General features: G+C 52.7%; 5 protein-coding genes across 5 annotated transcripts; 1 reads left to right on the forward strand and 4 right to left on the reverse strand.

The window, feature by feature from the left end:
- Positions 1-111: 111 nt before the first annotated feature.
- Positions 112-1,614, reverse strand: MYCGRDRAFT_65191 (uncharacterized protein; the record flags this gene model as incomplete). The annotated part of the gene is made up of 2 exons (XM_003857622.1): positions 112-208; positions 1,217-1,614. 2 exons carry the CDS (start codon positions 1,612-1,614, stop codon positions 112-114), a joined length of 495 nt encoding a protein of 164 aa, XP_003857670.1.
- Positions 1,615-2,534: 920 nt separating this feature from the next.
- MYCGRDRAFT_83424 (uncharacterized protein) lies at positions 2,535-3,625 on the forward strand (the record flags this gene model as incomplete). The annotated part of the gene is made up of 3 exons (XM_003855932.1): positions 2,535-3,161; positions 3,215-3,447; positions 3,502-3,625. 3 exons carry the CDS (start codon positions 2,535-2,537, stop codon positions 3,623-3,625), a joined length of 984 nt encoding a protein of 327 aa, XP_003855980.1.
- Positions 3,626-3,697: 72 nt separating this feature from the next.
- MYCGRDRAFT_88858 (uncharacterized protein) lies at positions 3,698-4,738 on the reverse strand (the record flags this gene model as incomplete). The annotated part of the gene is made up of 1 exon (XM_003857621.1): positions 3,698-4,738. The coding sequence occupies one exon, from the start codon at positions 4,736-4,738 to the stop codon at positions 3,698-3,700; it is 1,041 nt and encodes a 346-aa protein (XP_003857669.1).
- A 1,628-nt stretch (positions 4,739-6,366) lies between these two features.
- Positions 6,367-8,798, reverse strand: MYCGRDRAFT_88859 (uncharacterized protein; the record flags this gene model as incomplete). The annotated part of the gene is made up of 8 exons (XM_003857620.1): positions 6,367-6,960; positions 7,028-7,093; positions 7,147-7,248; positions 7,305-7,357; positions 7,421-7,550; positions 7,604-7,630; positions 8,166-8,668; positions 8,723-8,798. 8 exons carry the CDS (start codon positions 8,796-8,798, stop codon positions 6,367-6,369), a joined length of 1,551 nt encoding a protein of 516 aa, XP_003857668.1.
- Positions 8,799-11,675: 2,877 nt separating this feature from the next.
- Positions 11,676-12,629, reverse strand: MYCGRDRAFT_65192 (uncharacterized protein; the record flags this gene model as incomplete). Its single annotated transcript, XM_003857619.1, has 1 exon — positions 11,676-12,629. One exon carries the CDS (start codon positions 12,609-12,611, stop codon positions 11,676-11,678), a length of 936 nt encoding a protein of 311 aa, XP_003857667.1.
- Positions 12,630-13,181: the final 552 nt, after the last annotated feature.

A 13,181-nucleotide genomic window follows, 5' to 3' on the forward strand; every position in this document is an offset into this window, starting at 1 on the left:
TCTGTTGTCCAAAGCAGCAACTCGATATCCACTCTCAATTGATGTTCGGGTATCATCAGACCTCTCGTGACTCTACCTGGATGTAGCTAGATGCCTCTCAACCATAGCAGCCTATTTCGAGGCTTTGCTTTTCTTCGACTTCTTCGATCTTCCGGCCTCCTCCTTCGCAGCTCTCTTCTCCTTCTTCAGCGTGCTCCTCACCGTCCGTCTCGCGATCGCCGACTCCTCCTTGGTGAAGGGCCCGGAGGTCGTCGTAATCTCGATGAGTGGGAATCGAGGAGCGTCCTCACCGGCCGACCCGCCATGTTTCGCTGCCTTCCTGCTCTCCCTTAGGAGTTTCCGCTCATGCTCCTTCCTCTCCTCATCTCTCCGCTGCGCCTTGTCCTTGTCCTTGCCCTTGTCCGCATTCCTGGATGCTTTATGCCCTGGCTTGGCCGTCTTTCTCACTCCTCGTTTCTCCGCCATCCAAGTCCTCCGTGCTTCCCGAACAGCTTTGGGCAACGTCTTGATATCGACACCTTCCCAGATGGTGGGATCGAGAGGAACAGGTGCGTCTGGAGTGACAGTGTAACGAATACTGCCGTCCGGCTCGTAGACGTGCAGACCTTTCTTTCCTGCTGAGGGAAGGTCTGCGGATTTGAGAAGGCTCGGATTGCCGGTGGTGTCTACGACGAATCCGAGGCTTTCAGTCTCAGGCACCGGTTCGTCCACACTTTTGGCCTGCTTCGTTGTCGTCTTCGTCTTCTTCGTCTTCTCGGCCTTCGCTGCCCGTGCCATTAACTTCTCTGCTTTCCTCTTGTATTTATCCACTTCCTTCTCCTGCCCTTTCGCTGCTCGACGCTTCTCTTCCGCCTGATCGTCGTCCCGCAGCGTTGTCAGATCCGATTCGGAAAGCTCACTCTCGAAGTATGCTTGTGCCGCACGTTTCAGATCACGTTGTGACTTTTCGCGTGTGTACTTCTGGCTCTTGCTTGACTTCGTCTCGGTTTCTTCCTCTGGCATTGTCGATGCAGGTAACCCTGTTCGTTCGAAAATATGGACCAGTGTCGCCGCGTCAACATTCGTGCAGGACTTGCTTGACGACTTCTTTGTCGAGGCAGAACTCGGGATCAATCCGCATTCGCACGCCTTTCTGAGCACGATCTTGATCTTCCGATCGATATCCTTTCTCAGCTTCTTCGCTCTCTCAGACGAGTCGTCGACCTTCCTCTTTGACCTCTTCTCCTCCATGGTATCGTCGCGCTTCCTCTTCTGTCCCAGCACCTCCCCACCCATAGCCTTGACCTTATCATCCTCACTGGTGCTCCCACTTCCAATCGTGCCTTCCACGGTCTCGCCCTTAACGAATCGTCCGTACAGACCACCGAGATGGATGCCATGTTCCCTCACCGTGCTCAAAGTACTTTTCTTATCGGTTCCCAGATTCTTCAACCCTTCGTCGAAAGCACGCATCCACCACTGGTCGGACACAGCAGCATGCTTATTGAGGCCGACGCCGAGGACATCGATTTTCTTGCTGACCAGGAGTGGTTTCCGAATGCCGCGATTTGTCGTATCCAGGGAGTGACCATCTCCGCGCCAGCCATGGCGTTTCAGGTAGGCGTTCGCATCCATCGCGCACGTGAGTGTGAATTGGAGAGGAAGTGCTTTCGTGAAAGCTGCCGGGGACTTTGAACTTTTCGATCGAGATGCTTGACGCTAAGATAAGAGCGGACCTGTCTCCGACGGGCCTCCACCTCCGCTGGCAACCTCTCCTTCCCTTTACCTTACTTTGATGTCAGATCGCGAACAATGCGCGAAGAGACCACGATGCAGTGAGCATACAGCGGCGAGTCTTCACGTGAAGAGTTACGATGATGCAGCAGGACGAGCATTGGTCCGAACGTGATCATCTCGGCGGCAATGTTCGTCTCGACGACAACTTGCTACGCTTGAACGACCTCCAATTCTGTGAAGCTGTCATTGCCGTACTCTCACTGGCTATCGGCATTCGAGCAAGCGTAGTATCCTCTTATTGCCAAGATTTGACGACTATCAGAAAGGTTTATCATCAGGGCCCTCGCTGAGTGAATTGCTGTCACTCTTGCGTTCTGATTGGCTCAGAGACCAGTCGGTCAACGACATATCAACCATCGCCTTGCACCCTATGTGTTTGCAATGCACAACCAGGCCCAAACTTACATTCAAGAAGTATCTCTCAAATTACCAACATCGTCGACATGGACACAGTCGAGAAGGGTGTGGCGAACGACCCTAGACGGGACGCCGGCTTAGGACATATCGACGACTCGGTAACGGATCGAACAACAAAGCACTCCAAGAACACGATGGATATCAATAGCGACATCGAAGCCGGGTCAAAAGAAGAACGTAAGCATTATTCCCAGCCGTCGAGCCATTATTTCCTGTTCCCACAATCTAACCTCATCTTCACAGCCCTCGGCTCCGGCCTGGACAACAAAAAAGGCGAAGCACCCCCCTTCAAAGCCCTCTCCTTCCTCGACAAGTTCCTCGTCCTCTGGATCCTCCTCGCCATGGCCCTCGGAATCATCCTCGCCAACGTCGTCCCCTCCACCGGACCCGCCCTCCAACGCGGAACATTCTTCGACGTCAGCGTGCCCATCGCCATCGGTCTGCTCGTCATGATGTATCCCATCCTTTGCAAAGTGCGATTCGAGACTTTACATCTTCTCTTCAAGTCGCGGGAGATCTGGAAGCAGATTGCGATTTCATTCGTGTTGAACTGGATTCTTGCGCCGTTGTTCATGACGGGATTGGCATGGGCTTTCCTGCCTGATCGGACAGAGTTGAGGAATGGACTTATTTTCGTGGGAGTGGCGAGATGTATTGCCATGGTTCTCATCTGGACGGACTTAGCGGGAGGAGATGGCGACTATTGTGCTGTTCTCGTGGCGTTCAACAGTCTGCTGCAGATCGTGCTGTTCGCGCCTATGGCCATCTTCTACGTTCGGGTGGTGTCCAGGGATCGAAGTGCGGCTGTGGACGATGATCTGTACTCGAAAGCTGCAACGTCCGTTGCAGTATTTTTGGGTATTCCGCTCGCAGCTGCGGTGTTGACACGATTGATTCTCCGACGACTGATGGGAGAGCACAACTACCAGTTTTATTTCATCCGGTTCATTGCGCCGTGGTCGCTGATAGTGAGTTTCTGACATACCCACCATCAGCTTTGGACATCAACTAATATCATTAGGGATTGCTGTACACCATCGTCGTGCTCTTCGGCTCGCAGGGCTTGCAAGTCGTGACTCAGATCACGAGTGTCTTGAGAGTTTGCGCACCACTCGTCGTCTACTTCCTGGTCGTGTTTACGTTTACGGCCTACATGATGTGGAAGTTCGGGTTTGGCTACAAGGTCAGCTGCGTACAATCTTTCACTGCCGCAAGCAACAACTTCGAACTTGCAATCGCGGTAGTGGTTGCGGTGTAAGCACGCTCCGAATCTTTCCTCAAGGGGCTTTAGCTAACAGTTTCTGACAGGTATGGCGCCGGAAGTCAAGAGGCCCTCGCGGCGACTGTCGGTCCGTTGATCGAGGTGCCGGTACTAATAGCGCTGGTATATGTCATCAAAGCGTGTAAAAAGCGTTGGGGCTGGGAAGGATGAAGCATACAAGCAGCCAATGTATTGTTGTCATTATTAGCGTCTATCAAGTCTAACAATACCCAAATGCGCTCCTCAAACCTCGTGCTGCATGTTTGACCACATATTCCACAGCTTCGTTGGACTCTCCGATGCGATGAAGGGCTCGTCGTCTGCATTGTGGTGAATGCCATTCCCATTTCGCGAACGACGTGGCAGGTCGATCTCATCTGCTGGTTCATTCACCTCCACTGGGTCTGGAAGGAGTAAATCCTCGGCGTAGCCAACGATGAGATGGTCCGAATCTGTGGCTCGCGCCACCTGATTTAACAGATTGTCGCATGCAGACTTTGTGATCTGCGATACCGCAGTGTGCGTGGCGGAGCCTGTGACCAGAAAGAACGGTCCGTGCGGACCTCGTCCGGAAGTCTCCTGTGGTAGTTGGCGGCTCTTCTTGCATTGTTCGATCAGTGGTCTTATCGAAGCTCTGCTCGCAGCATGCAAGAAACCCATGCTCTTCTTCCAAGACTTCTCCAGGTCGTCTTCGTCCAAGTCCAGTATATCTGCACCCTCAGCCTTGCCAAATTCTGGACAGCACAGAACTCCTTGAACACTCTCCCCCGTTCTTGTGATCTCTTGCAAGGTGGCTTCCACACCAGCCTGACTCCAGCCATCTTTCAGATGTATGCTGACACCAAGCTCTTTCTCCATTCTCCCGATCAAGCCATATATGTCCATCTTCAACTTCTTGACCAATACTTCTTGCTCTTGGGTGGCGGCGATGATGAGTCCGGAGAAGTTCTGTCTGCCGAGTAGCATCTCCAAGTAGTCCATCATCGATGCAGGGATTGACCCGGCGACGAGCACCAGGAGCAGTCCACGTGGAGTAATCGCATGTTTTGCAGGTGTTTCTGGTCGAAGCGAGGATTTTGGGACCTCAATGGCAACGCTGTCCGTTCGTGATGTTGTTGGCACGTGGCTCATATATGATGGTCGGTAAGATACCTGGCTCATAGGTCGTGGCGCGGCGCCGGTTTGTGCCATGGGTCGTCGAAGCGAGGGGTTGCTCAATGGGTTGTAGCCGTTGTTGTTGCCATTGGGAATCGCAGTTCCCTCTGAGCGCTGCGTTGAAGCCATGCTGAGATGATCAGTCGCACGGCGGGATGATCAGTATCAATTTGGACCTCTTGACGAGAAATGAGAGGACTGGAAATGTTGATGGAAGGGTTGAATGAAACGAGTCGAGAGCTAACTTTCCCAAGGATGTGATGAAACAGTGGTTCCATCGGCAAGAACGCGTGGAGTGCACGAGGGAGGAGGCCGGGATGCTCCTCACCTAACAAGATCTCACTCAGCGTGGACTTCTTGCTCATGTCGCTTCGTCAGCGAGACGAAAGGTAATAATAATACGAGTGGGGAGAATGGTCGTGCACGGATTCCGCACGAACATAGCGCCATGGTCGTGAGATCTGCACAAAAGCATTGGATGGCCGCGCAGCTGACATAAGCAATCGTCGCAGAGGCCAGACACAGTTCTTCAGACCTGATCAAACGACACTCTTTGCAGTATGAGGTCGTGGTTTCCTCCCAGTGCCGTGCTCAAGCGGATTGGCTCTCACAGCGATTCCCGACCGGGAATCGAAAGGACGCACGGCAGACACCACTCGTTGGTCCATTGAGAAAGCAGATCGTGGCCGTCGAGCATAATTCAGAGCAGCATCGCCGCGGCCATGCATGATTCCATCGTTCCGTGCGAAGTCGTGCCGCTGCTTGGGGGCGCTTTCGAACTCGACGCGACTTGCGAATACTGCCTATCTAGGCAGGACCTCTGACTGTCTGCACCGCACGGCGTAAAGAACCGCGGCATGGCACGCCATTCGATCGTGCATCTCCACTTTCCACGAAACTCATGTGCCCATGGGGACTCGTACAGATCATCCGATCTCGAATCCTTCGCTCACGATTAAGGTTCCGTCGACTCGAGGTGAAGGTCGTTTGGACACGAGGAGTTCGGTTTTGGACAAACTATGCCGATCACTCTCCCCTGGATCGTATAAGGTATGGTCTGCCACCTCATCTCCCGACTTGACTTACTTCTGTGCCACCGAGACAAGTCACCTCGAGCTACATCCGTTCTCAAGCCAACAACGAACATGCAATACACCACACTCCTGGCCAGTCTCCTGACCTTGGTCACCTTCACACTAGCATCTCCTATCGCTGCCTCAGAAGCGATCGAGAGCCGACAACTCAACGTGCTCTTGTGCCCGCTACTCGGCACACCGCTCTGCTCGCCTCAATGCAAGCTTTTCACCGACACGGATGGGCAGTGCGCTCCGAATAAGTGCGTATGATCGAAGGTGTGGTTTTCGAACAGCTTACTGACAATCTTTAGCAAATGTTACTGCGCGGACGAGAAGGGCACGATTCTGGAGTAGATCTCAGGAGACATTCGATCTTATTCTGAGTTCTGAGCAGATGGATCGGCTCTTGGTGGATATATACGGCAGGGCGCAGTAGACACTTTGGGCAAGCCCCCTTGCCGTGGATCCGTCGGTTGGAGCGTGTTACTTTTGACACAAAACCCAATGCATTCCCATTCTGCGCCTATACCGCCGGAGGTACATGCTTCTTCTGAATTAACTATTGTCCGCACGGGTTCATGATGATCTCACTCGTCGCCGCGGCCATCAATGCCTTTCGCATCTGCCATACGGAACAGGTTCTTTCACTAGCTTTCTCCACTTCAGTCCCCATCGCCATCATCAGGTCCCTCGCCCATACCCAACACCTCCGTCTTCGCGGCCATCGCTGTCAAAGACCAACCCAGCAGCCAGGTCCTGCTGCGTAGGGACCATATTGGAGCCCTGCTCGCCTCCAAGATCGTCGTCGCTCGCAATCGAGGCAGCATCGGGATCCCTGGTATCAACAAGGCGGTCGTCGATAGAGAAGTCCTCCGACTTCCGCTTTCTCGATGCTGGGAGCGGAAATATCTCTTCCGTCCATTCGGTAAGAAGCGTTCTCAGCTTGTACTGTTCCGCCTTCAAATGCGGTCCACGACGAGTCATGAAGCCTGGATCGTTTTTGGGCGCGTTTCGTAGGCCATTCGCGCGATCGTTGGCCCCAGGTCCGGTGGCCCTTTGGATTTCGAACAGTATAGTGCTCAAATTCGGCCGGTTTTCCGGCAGGTATTGAATACAGCGTGTGATCAATCTCAATAGCGTCGAGCTGTACATTCCCCGGTGGGTGTCGGAGAAGGCGGCGGGCACTTTGTAGTCCTCGCGAAATCCGTCCTCTAACTGAACGTCTCCCTCTTCGTAATTCACCAATCCCCACATCGCATTACCTATGGCCCAGATCTATACTGTTGTCAGCTCCAACGGAGTAGAAGGTTGCCAGAGGGGGGTGGAATCAGAGTTTGCTCACGTTGGTCTTGGTCCCGATCTTGTACCTTCTGTTTGGTCTACCGAACAGCACTTCGTCGAGTTGTTCCTGCCGGCATTAGCAAAGAGAATAATGAATATATCGTTCATCGTGCAGCTCACCGGTGCTTTGTCGGTTTCAGTGCCAAAGTCCTCATGGTCGAACTCCCCGAACCTTCTCTGATCGTTTGCAGGGACGAAGCACGCAGCCCCGAAATCACCTAGCTGAGGGTATTGTCAACATGGTGCATCGCAAACGTGATTGGGCAGAAACCACTAACCTTGGCAGTTGGGTAGCCTTGGAAAGTATCGCTGGTGTTTGTGCCCAGGAAGACTACGACAAAACGGTGTCAGGACTCGCCGTTCGCTTCGCTAGTCGTCACATTAGTGTACTCACTGTTCCCCAACTTGATGTCTCTGTGCACGATTAGATCCCACCCTGGAGCTGGGGCAGCCGGACCGAGACTCCCTCTCTCCAACAGCAGGCCTGCGATCACGAGATCTTCGAAAATGCTCCATAGGAACGGCTAAGATGAGAAGTCAGCGACCAATGATGCGAATATTTATACGCAACACGTACTTCTGGGTGCCACTCATTACTCCTTTGCTGTGACTTGAGCAGTCCCATGAGATCTCCAAGGCCACCTCAAGAATCATGCTGTCAGTATACGCTTTTATCCGGCCGTTGAGAACCATCAGGATCGCCTTACAGTATTCCATGTACAGCCATGCATGCCTGACCATCGCCCCTCCCCAGAGGCCCTCGGGTCCGAGTCGCCAGTTGCGAAGATCGACCTGCAAAGCAAAGCGTACAAGGTCAGCGGATATCGTAGACAGGGTGAAAAGGACGAAGGTCCGGCGTCCGAGACTGTCTCAGATGATGAGGCCTTCTGCACTTCACTTTCTTACAATTCGATCCGATCCAGTTTTGCCCTTCAATTTAAGCATCGCAGTCGCCCTGCCATCGTTAGCAGTCATGCCTAGGGCACACTGAGGCACCTGGCAATTACTCAATTGGCATGTCATCCGCGTCCCATATACTCGGATAGCTGTCGGATAGTTCAGGATTGATGTGCTTGCGCACCAGTCGCTAAGCGAAATTAGCTGGGTCGAGTCGGTTCATCGAAACCTCCATGGCTTACATCGGTGATCACATTCGCCGTGCTTCTTTTCACCCAGATTTGCGGAATTGAAAATCCGCCTGCGATCGTTCCCCCGACGCCGACCCATCGATCGTTCAACCGACCTTCGAGGTTTCTCTGCTCTGCCGCAGCCAATAGGCGAAGTAGCTTGGTAATGGTAGCTCTATCATCCTGGCGTCTTTCCCCCTGCTTGATACGAAGTCGCCGCAGGTATGCCAGCGCGTCCACCCTGTTCCTCTCGGGGCCGGCACTCCTGAGATCCATGAGACGATTGATATTGAGGACGTGGTCGCCGCGACGGTCCACACGGACTCTCAATTTCTCAATGTAGTTCGTTATGTCTCTGACGTTAGACAGCGGCTCATCGCCGAGTACTGTCGTGGTCTCGGCCTCCATCTGTGCATGTAATTCATGGAACAAAGTGAGCTTTGGCCGGAGTCCATTCTGATCGACCGGAGCTATTGCGTTCCATTCAGTCGTGGCAACTTTTCTGGCGTTGATCTCTGTACATCTGCTTTAGCATTACAGCTTCCAATCGGGTAGTGTGATCTGCTCACCAAACTTCCTCGTTCTCGCGTCAGATGCAGCAACTTGGGCTAAAACCTCAAAGTCTGCGAAGAGCTTTGCGGCCATGATCGGTAGACTCTAGCAGGACTTAGAGCGATGGAGGTAGTGCTGTGAGACCAGCCGCAGGTCATACAAGGCGGCTGTATAAGTCTTGCTCTAGCTGCGCTTCCGGACACTCATACCGCATGCGGTAGTTCCTTTGTTGGACATCGAGATTGGCAACAATGAGAGCGCATTTGTATCATTGAGCTGGAAGAACAGCTTACAATGGACTTTTGGCTTTACGAGTTGTTCGACTGCAAATAGATTAGTACGTAAAGTTCGTAGAAACACAGTGTCCTCCACACTTGTCCCGCAATTGATGGTCGCACAACGTGGTAAAGACCATGTTCTGCGTGATTTCAACCCGCAACATCATCTTCGCTTTCCTCCTCAGGGAAGTGATCGCTATGATATTCGCCTGCAGTACCTCCGAGCTCGTCTGTTCCTTCGGAGGCTGATCGGTCATCGTCATCCGGGATTGGTTCTGGTGCGGCCGACTCTCCGGCTATGTTTTGTAGAGCAAGTCCCAAGGCGTAAGTGTTGTCAGGAACGTTCAATACGAAGTTCGTGCCATTGTCTGGGGCTTCTCGAAGTCCATTTGCAAGATTCCCATTCGAGACCAGTTGCCGGATTTCAGGCAAGACTTCTGCGAAACTTGGTCGCTTGCTGGGTCGGTAGGCGGTGCACTTCTGGATCAAGCCAATGAGCTGCGGACTGTACTGCCTCTTGACATCGTCTTCGAATTCTGGCGCTTTGCCGCTCTCGACAGGGTCCGCTTTGGCAGCGTCTGAGGTCAGACGTGTACCTTTGATCGACGCCAAGAGACTTTGCATAACCATTCCTGACGGTGTTAGTTGAACGCAAGTCACTAGCATCACTGAATGCTCGAGACTCACCGACTCCCCACACCTGCTAGTCGTTAGCGTTCTTGTGTTCACTGATGATCTGAGCATTAGTAGACTTACATTTGTCTTCGTTGATAAACGACCTACGTTGGGGTTGAGTTGATCCTGCGCAGAGGGTAAGCTCAAGTCGGTCTCCCTTCAGGGATATAACCTACGGGCGCAAGAAATCCCCTCGTTCCGCAGCCGCAAAAGTCCGCTGCTGGTCCGGAAATTTTGCTGCAGGCCAGTCCAAAGTCTCCGAGCTATGAAGCATTAGTCCACATACATCCACAACTGCAAGGTCGGACCTACCTTCGCGGTAGGATAGCCACGATATCTGGATGTCTTCCTTTCCTCGCTCAAGAACACTAATGTCCTGATCAGTCTAGTACTGGTAATGCATACGTCCTAAATGCGCCTACCGTTGGAACCTTTGAGATCTCGATGCACAATAGTGTCCCACTGCGAGCCTCCAGGGTCCACGTCGCCACGTTCCATGAGTAGTCCGGCCACGGCAAGATCCTCGAAGACGCTCCATGCGAACGGTTCAGGGATCCAGTCGACACGTTGAGCAGGCCTCGGCGAGTGTGACTTGTATCGTTCGGCAAATGTGCGTAGGTTGCTGAGACCGCAGTACTCCAGAAGCAAAGTATACCTTGCCAATGCAGGATCTGTGTGGTTCAGTTTCCAGCTTCGGAGCTTCACGATGACGTTCGATTCCTTCAGTGGCCGCAGGCGCAGCATTGTCGAAATCCTGTAAACATTAGCAAGTGGACGAGAACACCAAGCACAATGAATCCGTTAACATACTCGCCAGGCATCGGAGGAGACGTCATTGGATCGAAGCGAGTTCTGTTGTAGTTTTGTTTGCCGTAAGAAGCTCCTACGACCTTAGGCAGCACCTCATGCTTAATCACGACTCGCTAGCACAGATTAGCAAATGCATGCGGATTCTGATCAGTGTCAGAGCCTTACATCTGTTATGGTTCCAGAGGAGTTCTGCTTCACCCAAAGGTCGGGCGCCCAAATGTCGTTGACTGCTCCAAGATCAACTTTGGCCTTGTACCATCTTGCACTCAAGCCGCTCCTGTCACGTCTGTCACGTTCCAGGTTGCTCGAATCGCCGTCTTCCATCATATGGGCATCGTCCGCGGGCATAGCGTGGCCATTCTCTTGGTCAATATCCATGCGATCTCCAAATACTTCACCGCCTTGCATATCCGGCGAGTCTCTTCGTCCTTCCAGATCATTGATACGACCTTGCACGTCTCGAGCGATATTCATGGCCGATATCGAGATTCCGTTTAGCCAGGCCACTGTTCGGTCGCTGTCCTCGCCCGGGACGACGAGCGTCCTTGCAAGGCTTAAGTTTTCAGCGCAATTGGACAGGTTTTGTTTCGCAGCGATAGTAGATTCAGCTCGTGCTACCCATGCTACCACGGCTGCAGTATCCTCAACGCTTGGTTCCTGACCCAATCGTTCGCGGTCTCTATTCGTACGTTGGGCTGATCTGAAGCTTTCAATCTCGGTACAGATATAATCTCTGTTAGCCTCATTGGTGATCAAGCCCCAGAGTCTCATGAATCTTATTCGAGCTGTGTCCATCAATGCGTTAGAAATGTCAGCATAGAGATTTTCTTGGAGTTACACACGGACTCTTCCTGATGTGCCAACGGATGCTTCCCAGGCATCCTCTTCGAGGCCTCCCCAGAGATCGAACTGCTGTTGGGCTGTCATATTCGAATACGTGCTGTACTGCTCTCGGCTCAAAGTCGGGTGTCGTATCGAGTCTCTGCTCCACTGATTGTCCTGACACGACAAAGAGAACCAAGTTGACAAACGCGACCGGATTCGGAGACAAAAGATCCCAATCTCTTTGTCTGTTCAACAGAGCATCTCGTTTCGTTGGAGCCGTACTCACGACACAAAGGGGTCGTGGAGCGTGCATTGCCATAGCTATCAAGGTCCGTTCCAGCATGGGGCGGAAGGATATCTCGTCGTCGCCAAACATACATTCTTACTCCGGCCTGAACTTCCCTCTTCTCCGCTTCATCTCCTCTACCCTCCTTTGATCCTCCTGGAAGCCCTTGACCAGATCCTGCGCCTGCTCTTTCTTCTTCTCTCGCACCTGGAATCGGTAGAAGTCCTCCTTGATTCGATTCTTGTCCCTCTTCGCCAACTCTGCCTCTTTCGCTTTCGCCTCGTCTTCTCTGCCTGCTCCGACCCGTCCTCCGCGGGTAACAGTGATGAACCCATCTTCGTCCGGCTCTGCTCGTAATTTCGCCAGTGCCTTCGCTTTCGCCTCCTCCTGCGCTGTGAACGCTGCCATGAAGTTGTCCACTGATGCCTGCAAAACCGCATGATCCGGGTATCGCAGAGTATGATGTGTGCGGTATCTTGCTGAGCCAAGAGATGGCGCAACACCTTTCTCACTTGTCCATACGATAACGCTCTTGTTCTTGATAGCTCTCTTGACCTCCTTCAAAGCCATTTCCGCGCTGACTCTGTCCACGAACGTCACAATGGCCGTTCCTCCACTGCGGTGCAATTCTCGATCCCAGACCTCCGGCAACGCTCCGACTTCTTCTGGTAGTTGTGCACCGTCCTCTCCATCTGCTCCACGTTTCCGCTTCTTGCCTTGCTGTACTGGCGCTACCGGCGCATTGATCGCTTTTCCGACTCTGGCACCTTCAAATGCTACACTTTCCACGCGCGCGCCGCCTAGTTGAATCGCAAAGAGATTTCGAATGTGTTTCTCGGTCGCATCGATCGGGACGTTGACGAGAAAGACTTCTCGTGGAGTGTTCTCCGTGGGCACTTTCGGTGCATTTGCGCGGACATAGAGGTAGTGAGTCGCTTCTTTAGGGAATACTGGTTGTGCCGGAATTCGAATCGGGAGGACAGAGAAATCATTGACTGTTTTGGCGACTCGTGTGGGCGGTGAGCGAGCCATGTCGGCGATATGAGAGCGTGGTGGTTGTTGAAGTCATCAAGAACAATTCTGTCTTCGAGCAGAAGGATCGACCAAAAGATCGGCGCTTGGCCCAGCAGCAGCAGATATCCCAGACCCTGAGGGCTACATCCGATAGGTACAACGTCAGGGAGAGTGAGAGTTAGAGCGAGAGAGAAGGGAATTGTGATCGTAAAGCTGTACATGTCTTTTGGTAATCATAACTCGTGTGTCTCATGCAGTATCATAATATGCCTCCGAACACAACCGAACACCCTTGTAAATGCTTCCAAATAGCAGCTCGTTAATGATGTCGTAAAATGGTCGCCGCCATGGGGTATCACACTCAAACAACTCCTCCGAACGTGCATAGTGATATTGAACATGAAGTCGTACACAGCAAATCGCTGGCAATGGCAAAGGTGGGCAGGAGACGGACGGCGTTGATCATGCCTTGTCAGGGTCGTTGATGCCGCCTTGGGTGATGACATAGGTGGCCTCGGATTCGGGGCAGTCTGTTGAGGAGGTTAGTCAAGACTCTAGGGCACCGGTAGTCATATCCACAAACCAGGT

This window comes from Zymoseptoria tritici, chromosome 1 (assembly GCF_000219625.1).
Source record: "Zymoseptoria tritici IPO323 chromosome 1, whole genome shotgun sequence".
Lineage (NCBI taxonomy): Eukaryota > Fungi > Ascomycota > Dothideomycetes > Mycosphaerellales > Mycosphaerellaceae > Zymoseptoria > Zymoseptoria tritici.